Source organism: Myotis yumanensis, unplaced genomic scaffold (assembly GCF_028538775.1).
Source record: "Myotis yumanensis isolate MYYU_CA2020_CCGP unplaced genomic scaffold, mMyoYum1.0.hap1 SCAF_7, whole genome shotgun sequence".
Lineage (NCBI taxonomy): Eukaryota > Metazoa > Chordata > Mammalia > Chiroptera > Vespertilionidae > Myotis > Myotis yumanensis.
The window spans coordinates 69,020,615-69,033,175 of record NW_027223758.1 but is presented as its reverse complement, the minus strand read 5'-3'; the positions used below and the strand labels follow the sequence as shown (position 1 = coordinate 69,033,175).

At 39.9% G+C, this 12,561-nt stretch overlaps 1 protein-coding gene across 1 annotated transcript; it reads left to right on the top strand.

Annotated features, from left to right (window-relative positions):
• Window positions 1-10,106: 10,106 nt before the first annotated feature.
• On the top strand, window positions 10,107-11,787 carry SPINT4 (serine peptidase inhibitor, Kunitz type 4). Its single transcript, XM_070419515.1, has 2 exons — window positions 10,107-10,221; window positions 11,606-11,787. The coding sequence occupies exons 1-2, from the start codon at window positions 10,107-10,109 to the stop codon at window positions 11,785-11,787; spliced, it is 297 nt and encodes a 98-aa protein (XP_070275616.1).
• The last annotated feature ends 774 nt before the right edge of the window (window positions 11,788-12,561 follow it).

Sequence of the window (12,561 nt, the reverse complement as noted above, 5' to 3'; positions counted from 1 at the left end):
AAGAAGTCATAGTAAGTTAGGAAGAAATTACCTGTATAGAGTTTATCAACTTAGATCTATTCCCAATTAGCTTTATGTGCTCTGCTTTTAGTGACTCAGCCTGGACACTTTCCATATGATACATGATGGGGGAAAGATAAGAAGGCCAGGGACACAGTCCTAAGGGAGAAATATTTGGGGTGTGTACAATATGCGTGAGGGGCAAGATATAGTAAGACCCTTGGAACATATCTAAGAATGTTCCTGAGAAGTGGATTTCTTCACAACAGATCAAGGAGTTTTTTCTGGAACTCAAATGTTAAAAACTCAATTGGTCAGGGGCCTCTGCTTGGAATGCCTTCATTCACCACAGGCATATAATATTCATATGATGTGCACAAGGGATGAGGTGGTGGGGTGAACAGTAAATTGAGGGTATGAGGATGAGCTCCTGTGTTTGGAAATCCCTGAAGTGCCAAGGACAGCAACACAATAACTCAAGCAGCCTTAACAGGAAGAGATATGAAGAGAAGCTTGGAATTTTAATCATGATTCTTCCCAAGTTTTGCAAACAACTGGCACTAGATGCCCCATTCATTTGAAAAGCAAAGAAAATCCTCACTTCTGAGCCATTATTCATGTAAGTCCCTCCCCATAGCAAATTCTTACCTTTTGGCTTCTTCATCCATGGACACTTCTCAGCCTCTGAACGTTTGTATGTTGTGAGATTCCTACTTTGAGAATGAACAGCTCCCCTCGTATGGCTCTCTGGTCAAAAAACTATAGTTATAACCACCACGTCCTCCTTTGTGGACATCTGGCAGTTGAGGATGTCAGTCTCAAAGTAGTATCTGGGTGATTGTTCAGAGAAACGCCCAATTTCATTGGGTTCTCAGCACACTGGACTAAAGGAGAAAAATCTGAAGGTGTTGTTTTGGTGAGGGGGTTGGACACAGACACAATTCACACTCCTTCTTCCCACACTCTTCAAACCAGAAGGATTCTGTGCAATCACCTGCTCTAACCCCTCCATTTTAAAGTGAGAAGAAATGAGGACCAGAGAAAGGGAAGACTGATTCAGGCCACTTAGAAAGAAGGGGGCATTGGTAGAATCAAAGTACAGTATCTTGGGTCTTGTTTTGTCCTAGCTAGTTCAATGGGCCTGGCACAGCATTTGACATAGAAGCATGTAATACACTTCCCTTGTTCTCAGACCTCTTATTACATAGTGTCCATATCCTAATAGGCAGAACTCCTCCATCTGTATGTAGCATGTACTCACAACACAATCCTGTTCTAGAATGTCACCTGCCCTCTTTCATATCCCAGCTTTCAAAAACTTACCTGGAAACTCTTTTGCTGAAAGAAAGACGACCTATCAGTAGTGGCTGGGGCAGCGGTTGGGATTCCATGAAGTTCTGATAGCAGTAGTTTCATAGTGGTCCTCTTCCAAGCAGATGCTTCCTGACTCATGTGAATCTGTACCATTGGCTTGTCTATTCCCATCATCAACTAGTGTCAGTTTATTAAGCTCTGATCAAACACAGAGTACCTAGTTACTCCCCTGGACCACTTTTCAGAAAACTGCCTACTCAGGAGTGTCAGAGATAGGTCCCACATCCCATCAGTCTTTTCTCCTCATTTAGGTGCTCCCTCCTCAATTAAGAACAAAATTGTGGGTTCTGACTATAAGGAAAGAACACCTCCTAGGGCATTAGGAAATCCTAATGTAAAGTCTAGCCCAGGGGTGGGCAAACTTTTTGACTCGAGGGCCACAATGGGTTCTTAAACTGGACCGGAGGGCCGGAACAAAAGCATGGATGGAGTGTTTGTGTGAACTAATATAAATTCAAAGTAAACATCATTACATAAAAGGGTATGGTCTTTTCTTTTTTTAGTTTTATTCATTTCAAACAGGCCGGACCCGGCCCGCGGGCCGTAGTTTGCCCACGGCTGGTCTAGCCTCACAATATTTTTTTTTAATCCTCACCCCAGGATATTTTTCCATTGATTTTTAGAAAGAGTGGAAAAGAGAGAAAAAGACAGAGAAATATTGATGTGAGAGAAACTCATTGATTGGTTGCCTCCTGCATGTGCCTGGACCAGGGCCTGGGCTGGGGAGGAGCCTGCAATCGAGGTATGTGCCCTTGACTGAAATCGAACCTGGAACCTTTCAGTTTGTAGGCCAATGCTCTATCCACTGAGCAAAACTGACTAGGGCTAGCTTCACAATATTGTAACGGTTTTTCAGGGTAAAGGCTAAGGCAGGAAGGTAGCCCATCCTGGGGTCTGAGTGCTGCTCTTAACACCTATTCTACTTATCTGGAACATTGAGGAAAGCACCAAGAAGGATTCAGATGAACCGCCTGTTTGATGGTATTATGAGAAAGTTGAAGAAATCTCTGAACTGAGACTATTCTTTTAAATTAGGACCTAAATTCTTGGTGGCTCTTCTTGCATTTAGTTCCCATCTTCCCCCACTTCACTACCTCTCAGCCCTTGGTGCAGAACAGGATGTACCAGGTACCCAACCATGAAACTAATGAATCAAGGGCAACCTTGTGTCCCCAGAGTTCATCCCACGCTTTCCACCTTCAAAGAAGCATGGTATCCTGGGGGGGAAATTTTTTGAATTTAATTTAATATGAAGACTTGAGTTCAAATCAATTTATAGTTGTAGTCATTTATTTATTGATATTCAACCTTGTTTTGGAAAAAAAATTTTAAATTTTGTTTTATTGCTTAAGGTATTACAAAGAGTATTATATATGTTTTGGAAGAATTTAAGGCAGCTTACCAAAATTCAAAATACATAGTATGGAAAAAAAAAATTTAGTTTAGTTTATATAAAGAAGACAGAGCAAAGGAAATATAAGGGATCATAAAGTCTGGTAGAACCATGAAGGAGAATAGTATAGCAAATGCATGCTATAGGATCATAGACACTCGTTATAAGATGTCATAAAATTGGCTCTCAGCTTTTGTAATAACAGCAGGATAAGGGGAGCACAATCAGTTACAAAGTTTAGACTAGGCTTGAGATTAACCCAAGAAGATACTCAAGAAAAATGAAACTATTCATGGTGGTAAATGGCAAAAGACACAGCTCTTCCCCATGTTCTCAAAGAGAAAACATTGTGTGGTAAGGTGAACAACCCCATGGCAGCTTCATGTTAGATTCCAGGAAGTTTTCTGGGCTACTTCTTTATGGATTATTAACACAGGCTGACAACACACAATTAAGTGGCAGTAGTTCTCTGGAGGCGCAACATAGTGTAATCCATGAATGTTCAAGGAATCCAGACGGGGGAGAAAAGACTAAGTAGCCCCCTTTTCCCCACAGGTCTCCACAATTTTATTTTTCTTAGTTCACTGTCAGGATGGTATTGAGAAGCATTAAATGTGAGACCACTCTCCCCAGTAAGATCTGACTTGCACATAGTTTTTTTAGCTTGTTCCCGAAGGCTAATTTACCATGAACCTCATGAAGCTTAAGCTTCAGGCCCCTCACCTTCTCCTCCCCAGGCTCAGTGCCATCTCCACCTAGAATGAGGAGGGAAGGAGCAGCCCATCCAAGCATGGAGTTAGGCTGCACTGTCCCAACCCGGGCGGTGGTCTGAATGTACTACTGCGTTCACATCCAGACAACCTCCACTGACAATCTGCCCTTGGTTGCACACATCAAGCAAATTGATCCCATATTTGACCTCAAGGAGAAATATCCATCAGATGCTAAACTGCAACTGCTTGGAGCCAGCCTTTAAGGCTTCATAGCCATATCATGACCCCAGGATAAGCACAAGGTGGGTGCTGGTGAGGACTTGGTAGAGCTGGATGAGTGGCTATTAGGCTACAATGAAACTCCATTAGATCAAGATCAATGAGTTAGAGCCCAGATGGCATGGCTCAGTGTTTGAGCATCAATCTATGAACCAGGAGGTCATGGTTTGATTCTTGGTGAGGGCACATGCCCAGGTTGCAGGCTCGATTCCCAGTAGAGGGCGTGCAGGAAGCCACTGATCAATGATTCTCCCTCATCATTGGCTTGCCCTACCTGAGCCAGAAACTATGGAGAAAATTATAGATGTGGCATTACCAGTGTTATGAACCCAAAAAGATTTTTTCCTAAACAATCAATAACTTACTTTTATTGAGATATAAATGACATATAACATTGTGTGAGTTTAAGGTATATATCATGTTGATTTGATACATTTACATATTGCAGTATAACTACCACCATAGCATTAGCTAATACCTCCATCATATCACATAATTATTATTTATTTTTGTAGTGAAAATTATTAAAATCTAGTCTCTTAGCAACTTTGAAGATTATAATAAAGTACTGTTGACTGTAATAACTATGTTGCATGTTAGATTTCCAGGACTATAACTTTAAATTTTTAATCAACCATGTTAGAGCAAAGACTGAGTTACATTTCTGTTCTCTCCATAGAAATAAGATATAAAAACCATTGTCATAAGAAGCAACATAGAATAATCAGCCACAAAGTATAAATAAAGGTGTTATAAATATATATTCTTTCTTTTTTAAAAGTGATGTATAATTGACATACAATATCCTTTGTTTCAGGTTTATAACTTAGTGATTTGATATTTATACTAGAGGCTCAGTGTATGAAATCACATGCCCGGGTAAGACCCCTAGGCCTAGCTGGCAATCTGGGCTGATTGGGGCCTTCCAGCTGCCGGCTGGGGCCTTCCTTCATTCCTCGCCACCCCCTGGTGGTTAGCACACATTATAATGAGCGATCAAACTCCCAGTCTCCCGGTCAAACTCCTGAGGGGACACTTCACATATTAGCCTTTTATATATATAGATACATTATGAAATGATCCCCAGGATAAGTCTAGTTACAATCTGCCATCACACTGTTATTATAATGTTACTGATAATGTTCCCTATGCTGTACATCATATCCCATGACTTACTTATTTATAGCTAGTGGCCCCGTACACGGATTTGTGCTCATTGAAAGGAAATTAATTAGAAGGTGGCCGGCAGGGTGGGTCAGGACTGAGTGAGGTGGGCCGGACACACCCTGGAGCCAACCTTCCATGGTCCCTCCCCAGCTGCCACACCTGGGGCAGTGCCACAGCTCTAAGGGTGTCTGCAGAGTGAGCAGGGTCCCTCCAGCAGGTGGGGTCCCTCGGCCTGGCCTGCAGGGATCAGGCCAAAGCTGGCTCTCCAACATCTCCCAAAGGGTCCTGGAGTGCGAGAAGGCACTCTGCAAACTTGCTGTCACTCGGCAGCTCCTGCATTGAGCATCTGCCCCCTGGTGGTCAGTGAGTGTCATACCTACCAGCCGGTCAGACAGTCAGTCGATCAGATGGTCACTTAGCCTTCTATACATATATGTAGATAGGGAAGTTAGTACCCCTTCACCTATTTTGCCCACCATCTCCCCTCTCTGATAACCACCAGTTTGTTTTGTGTATCTCTGAATTTGTTTCTTTTTGTTTTACTTGTTCTTTTGTTTTGTTTTTCAGATACCACATGTAAGTGAAATCATATGGTATTTGTCTCTGTCTGACTTACTTCACTTAGCCTAACACCCTCTAGATCAAGCATGTCAAACCCAAAGGCTAACACAGGCCAAATAAATGAGGCAAGTTTGACATGCTTGCTCTAGATTAATGGTCCCCAATGGTTCCCCTGGGGCAGGGGCCGGCAGGAAGGGGGGCAATTTGATTTCTAAAGGGGAAAATTTGAGAATGAGTTATTACAGTGAATTTTTTGCATTTTTATGGTTCTACAGGCCTCATATACAGTATATAAATATATATTGTGACATATTTATGCATTTCAGTTCTCTATTACATGTTTTGAAACTTTATTTGCTATTTTTCCATATCATTTCATATTATTATTTTAACAATTTCTCAGTACTTCAACTGTCCTTTCGTTCTTTGATTTTTCTCTTTCATGGATGCCATGTTCTTTAGAAGCTTGTTTAGACCAAGTTAACTGCCTTTTAAGCTTCCTCCACGTGAATAGGAATTCACTTTTTAAATAATAAGAATTATATGTCACAGAAGGGACATCAGGATTTTAGAGATGCTTAGGTGGGGCATGGCCAAAAAAGGTTGGGAACCACTGCTCTAGATCCATTCATGTTGTCATAAATGGAAATATTTCATTCTTTTTATGGTTAAATAATATTTCACTGTATATTACATTCATCTACAAGGGCACTCAGATTGCTTCCAGATCTAAGATAATAATATTATTAGTATTATTATTTTAGGTAATAACAATGAAATATGTAATTTTTCTGGGCTTCCTGATGTTTGATATATCTGTAAGTTTTTGTAAGCCTGTGATTGGTTGCAATTTTTTTTCATTCCAAATAAATATTCACTTCCAGACCTAATTTTGTGTTCATAGTTATGCATTGTTTTTCTAAAATACGGTTCCCAAAATTGTTCAAACTCCACAAAACCTGGACCTTTAGCTGCTTGGCTCCATCACTTCCAACTCAGCCCCTGTGAGCCTTGTGTCATGTTTAGGAAAATGGCATAAACAATTCTGCTGTTCTCCTTCCACAGGATTGCTCCAAGAGAAAGATCAAATAAACTGATGAGCATCAAAATACTTTGTACACTCCTGACTGTTAAAGAACTATGAGATTTTATGATTATCATCAATATTGAAATATTGAGAATGTACTGAAAAGGGTGAGATATAAGGAAGTACATTAAGGAAAAAGATAAATAAATTACCACACTTTCCTCAACAAATGAAATCTATGCAGCATGACTTGCTTTGAGGGGAACATGGGTAGACTGGAAAGTACCTGGAATAAATCAAACTGACCCTCCAGGATGGAATCTTGAAGGGATGCTTCACATTAATTAATTTATTGAAGAACAAGTGACAGGATAGGAAATCAGGGAGAAGTTACTCTAATAGGTGGGTCCAACTCTTCTCAGCGAGGGGATAAAGGATGGGAAGCTGGGGGACCAGGGTTTGACTACATGATGGCCAGAATAAAGGAGGCCAAGAAAGACAACCATGCTTATGGATATACTAGAGGCCCGTTGCACGAAGAGATTCGTGCACTAGGCCTTCCCTTCCCCTGGCCCCCGGCACCGGTTTTCCTCTGGCACCCAGGACCCAGGCCTTTGCTACTCCGGCCGGAGCCTTCTGTCTTCGCTCCGCCACTTCAAGCCTATGTATGCAAATTAATCACCATCTTTGTTGGGTAAATTTGCATACTCTCCTGATTGGCTGGTGAGCGTACCAGAGGGATGGTCAGTTTACATGTTTGCCTATTATTAGGTAAGATTGCAGATTACTGCTGGGAGTTCTCTTTCCAATCCATCCCAGCAGAGAGAGTAAAAGATCAACAAACCCTCACTTTCTGGTAGGGCTACACCAACTCAATAAGGAGACTTGGGAGACAGAATGGGGTTTTTCTTTCTTTCCCCTGGGAGGATGCTGAATATGAATAATATATCATTCATAGACTTAACATGAATGCACTAACAATAGAGCATAAAAATACTCAAGGCTTTATGGACATATATAGATAGGGTGAAAGTGAAGAGAAGGGAAAAGATATTCCAGGCAAATGTAACCAAAAGACAGCAAGGATGGCATATTTATATCAGCTAAAATAAACTTTCCTTCAAAATCTGTCACAAGAGCCATGGTTTGTGTGACTCAGTTGGTTGGAACACTATTCTGTACACCAAAAATGGTGGCAGCTTTGATTCCAAAGCAGGGCACATACCCAGGCTGCAGGTTCAATCCCCAGTTGGGGATCTCTCCCTTCCTCTGTGTAGAATCAGGTTTTATTTAAAATCTGTCATGTCCAGCTGGTGTTGCTCAGTAGTTGAGCATCTACCTATGAACCAGAAGATCACACATGACTGGGTTGTAGGCTCAAACCCCAATGGGGGACTTGCAGGAGGCAGCCAATCAATGTTCTCTCTCATCATTGATGTTTCTATCTCTCTCTCTCCTTCTCCCTTCCTCCCTGAAATCAAATAAAAACATATTTTAAAAGTAAAAAAACAAATTAAAAGATTTTTAAATCTGTCACAAGAGACAAAGACTGTCACTATACAATGATAAAGGGGTCAATTCATCAAGAGGGTATAACAATAGTAGATAGATATGCACCCAATAATGAAGCACTTAAATATATAAAGCAAATATTAACATATCTGATGGGAGAAATAGACAAAAATACAATAATAGAGATAGTAGAGAAATTCAATGCCCCATTTTCAATAATGGATGTATCATCCAAACAGATAATCAGTAAAAAATAAAATAAAATAAAAATATTGGACTTGTACTTTAGACCAAATGGACCTAACAGAAATTAATTCTCAAATGTACACAGGACATTCTTCAGAATGGATCATGTGTTGAACCACAAAACCGGTGTTTTTTTTTAATCAAAAAGATTGAAGTAACAATAAATATCTCTTCTGACCATAATGGTATGAAACGGGAAATCACTAACAGGAGAAAAATTGGGAAATCCACAAGTATGTAAAAATTCAATAACACATTCCTGAACAATTAGTGGATCAAAAGATAAATCAAAAGAGAGATTAGAAAATATCTCAAAATAAATGGGAATGGAAAATACTAACCCTTATGCAGCAAAAGCACTTCTAAAATTGAAGTATTTATACAACATATGACAACATTAAGAAAAAAGAAAGATTCAAATAAACAACCTAACTTTACACTGCAAAGAACTAGAAAAAGAAACTGCATAAAGTCAACAAAAGAAAAGAAATAATAAAAATGAGAGCAAAAATAAGTGAATTAGACAATAGAAAAGATCAATAAAACTCAGAGTTACTTTTTGTAGAAGATAAATCTGAGAAACTTCTAGCTAGACTCTCCAAAAAGGAGAGTGAGGTCAAATGAATTATGAATGAAAGAGGAGGCATTGCAACTAATACCACATAATATAAAGATACATAAAAGACTACTGTGGACACTTACATGCCAATAAATTGTAATCTTGAAGAAATGTATAAATTCCTAGAAACACTGACCAAGACTGAATCATGAAGAAATAGAAAATCTGAGCAGAACACTAACAAGTAAGGAAATTGAATCAGCAACCAAAAAAATTTCAATAAAGAAACACTCAGGACCAGATTGCTTCACAAGTGAATTCTGCCAAACATTTAAAGAAGAATTAATACAAATACTTCTCAAACTCTTCAAAATTAAAAATGTATATATATTTATTCAAGTGATTTAAGAGAAGGAACATACAGTGGAGTAAAAAAAAAAAAAAGAGCTGCTCAGAAATAATCCCGCATACATAAGTGACATTATCATACAGCTGAATACAAGAGGAATCCATCAATAAATGGTCTGGAACTATTGAAAAAATGAACCTTGACCTTTATTCCATACCTTATCCAAAATAATCAACCTCAGGTGATTTAAGAGTGTCAATGTGAAAGTCAAAATTTCAAAAGTCTTACAAGAAAACAGGACCAAAGTATCCCATGTTTCCAGGTAATAAAGTGTAGTAAATTCAAATCTCATTTCCACAACATAATACATGAGTGACCTTGTACATATAACTTAACCTCAGCTTCTCCTTCTTCATCTGTAATGATAATAATTTTGCTTACCCTATTGAGGTGCATGTGAAAATTCAATGATTTAGTATGTATATTGCTTAAAACAGTGCCTAGCAGGAAGAAAGTATTGTACTATAAGGGTTAGTTACTATCATTATTATTATTATTGTGCTCATTACATGCTTTCTGTTGCACCAGGATCAGTCTCTCCCTTGTTGTAGAAGGTTGAAGACAGGAAAGGAAGCAATTCTTTTTTGCCCTGATGGTTCTACCCTCTGTGGTTAAATATATACAGAGGCTCCTAGTCCTTTAGTTTCTATGGTTTCTACATGAACATGGGACTCACTATCAGGGGTCTAATCAGCCTGGGACCTTCAGCTTCATAGCTGGGTACCCAAGCATTCACTGTTCAATTCAACACCTAGTAATGCCCAGTCCTGGCCCTTGGGGTAAGTGGACTCAGCCCTCTCAAATATCAAGCCCAAAATACAATATCAGTTAATACCAACACTCTGCTACCCGTTGCTTGCTGCGCCATGAAGCCTGCTGAGTTGAGATTTCTTCTAGAGCTCTTCGTCTTCATCTTACTGGCTACCCCATTCATGGGTGGTGTTGTTAGACTTACTGAGCGGATATGTGGAGATCTCAAAGGTACAAACTTGAAGTAGAATATAAATTCAAAGGACAATTATGAATGAGGGAGGAAGCAGTAGGGGGAAAGTGTTGGTTCAGGAAGTTCCTCCTTTTGTGTCAATATCCACAGACATTTAGTCCTCTGATTCAGGACACTACTTACTCTAGGGGTCTCGTGGATGTCTGATGAGAAAAAAACAAACTAGGGTGCCAATAAGTCCTTTGCAGTGGGGTTCTCTTTTATAGGGGCTCCAAAGATTAGAAGTATTTTGAGTTAGGGGTTTCATGACAAACTTCAAAGGTCCCAGACCAATCAAGAGTATGTATTGAGATTAGATGAAAAGGAGGTTGAAACTGGAAAAAAAAAATGAGGCATTTTCAATATCTGGGCTCTGGACACATAAAGAACATTTGGACAAATGGTCCCTGTTTAGAGGAGCTCACAATGTGGAGGTGAAAGGCCATGAAGCTTTCTTCTACAGGTAATGTGTACAGACTCGGTGCTTCCAGAACATGGGAGGTGGTACAGTCTACACTGGCAGAGAGCCCAAATTCCGGCCCTGCCACTTAGCAAATGTGTGCCCTTGGTTGAGTCAATCACTTACGATCCCTTAACCTCAGTTCCCCTTGTGTAAAATGTACATCAAGGCAATGCCTGCCTCAGAGGATGTTTGTATGAAATGATAGTATGCATGTAATTGTACCTAAATAGCTACTTTTACCAGAGAGTAAACTCCAGGCTGGCTACTTGGGTAAGATAAACAATAATCTCTGAGTTGCCAATACAACCCTCTTGTTGCTATTTTGGCCATTGCCTTTGTGACTCTTGTCAATAAAAACAGAAGGTTTGTCTCTGGGAAGGCAACAGGGGGAAAGATGACAGGATCTGAAAGCAAGAATATCACCCTCAAGGTTATTCATCTTGATTTGTATCTTGCTTTGAGGACAGCAGCAGGCACAGTTGCCTGAAATTTGGGGTGTAGATAGGATAGTGAATATATGAAAACTGGAGAGTCAGCATTCTCAATTATATGTCCTATGTGTGCAGTTAAGAAGAGAGAAAGATGAAGGTACAGAAAAGCAGGAGATTGTGCTTTGATAAAATAAATAAAATGAAATGGGAACCATATAACTTAGCACAAGCTTCTGGCAGAAGCTCCTTTTCCACTGCTCACTATTTCTCCCAGTCACTGCCAAAACTTGGAGATGTAATCAGCTTCCATGTCCAAAGGCAACCTTACCAAGTAATCCTAATTCCAAGAGAAAACCAGATGTCCTTCGGTGATTTTGAATATGGGAATATTTCCAGATTAATGTGAGGAATTTTTAAGGGCCCATGAAAACAAGATCGCTTGCTGAGTCCTAACAAATTCCCCCAACTCAATGAGAACCTCTCGTGCAGATCCCTGCTTTATGGACCTGAAACCTGGCAGCTGCTATGAAGTCCACTTTAAATATTTCTACAACTACACCTCCAAAAGATGTCAAAGTTTTATCTTCTCTGGCTGCGATGGCAACCTTAACAACTACAATCTTAAAATAGATTGTCAAATAGCCTGTGAGGAAGAGTACAAAGTACCGTAAGGAATCCAATTTTGTCCTTTGTCCTTGGGGAGAGGAAAAGGAGAGACCTGGGACCCCAAGATAAACCCTGATTTGGGAAGGGGAAGAGGGAGAACTGTCTTAACAGAAAGGTTTTATAGTTGGGTTGAATCTCAGGGTCATTTGTCATTTTGCAGTTAGGACATCAAAATCCAGAGAGAAAATAATAACCATTTATTGGACAATTACCCTGTGCCAGACATTGCACTAAGCAATTTACGTATATTGGTCCAAATTAAAATTAAAATCACCCTAAAGTAGGGGTGTGTTATTATTTTTATGTGGCAGATGAGGAAACCAAACCGAGCTGAGGTAACTGACTGGCCCAAGGTCACATTATTAAGCGGCATAAGAAGGTTTCTAACCAGATCTGATGGTTACCCAGGACTTGACCATCCTACATGCACAAGGTTACCCAATCCTAATCATCATACTTTCAGACCCCTAAACTCTCCATAGCAACATGGTGCTTTATATAACTAAGCTGGCTCCCAGCCCACATTTGACCATTCCCCAGTCACAGGAACTAGAAGAAGAGCGCGAGAGGGCTATGGTATGGCTGATTCCCAGGAGAGGGAGATAGGGAGTGGCCTTGGGAGTAACTCAAAAGCAGAAATCTTGTTCTACTAATTTAATACTCCTAGTGAATCTTTGTAGTGCCTGGCACATAGTAGGCAATAACTACGTTTTGAGAAAATGAAAGAATGAGAGATTAACCAGTGGAACTGAAAGAGATGGCATCCTTTAGGTTTCCCC

What these genes read in the sequence shown, in the direction of transcription:
- SPINT4 (XM_070419515.1), top strand. Translation starts at nt 10,107, where the DNA reads ATGAAGCCTGCTGAGTTGAGATTTCTTCTAGAGCTCTTCGTCTTCATC. An exon ending in GATATGTGGAGATCTCAAAG is followed by an intron (nt 10,222 to 11,605) that starts GTACAAACTTGA and finishes CCTCTCGTGCAG; the next exon opens with ATCCCTGCTTTATGGACCTG.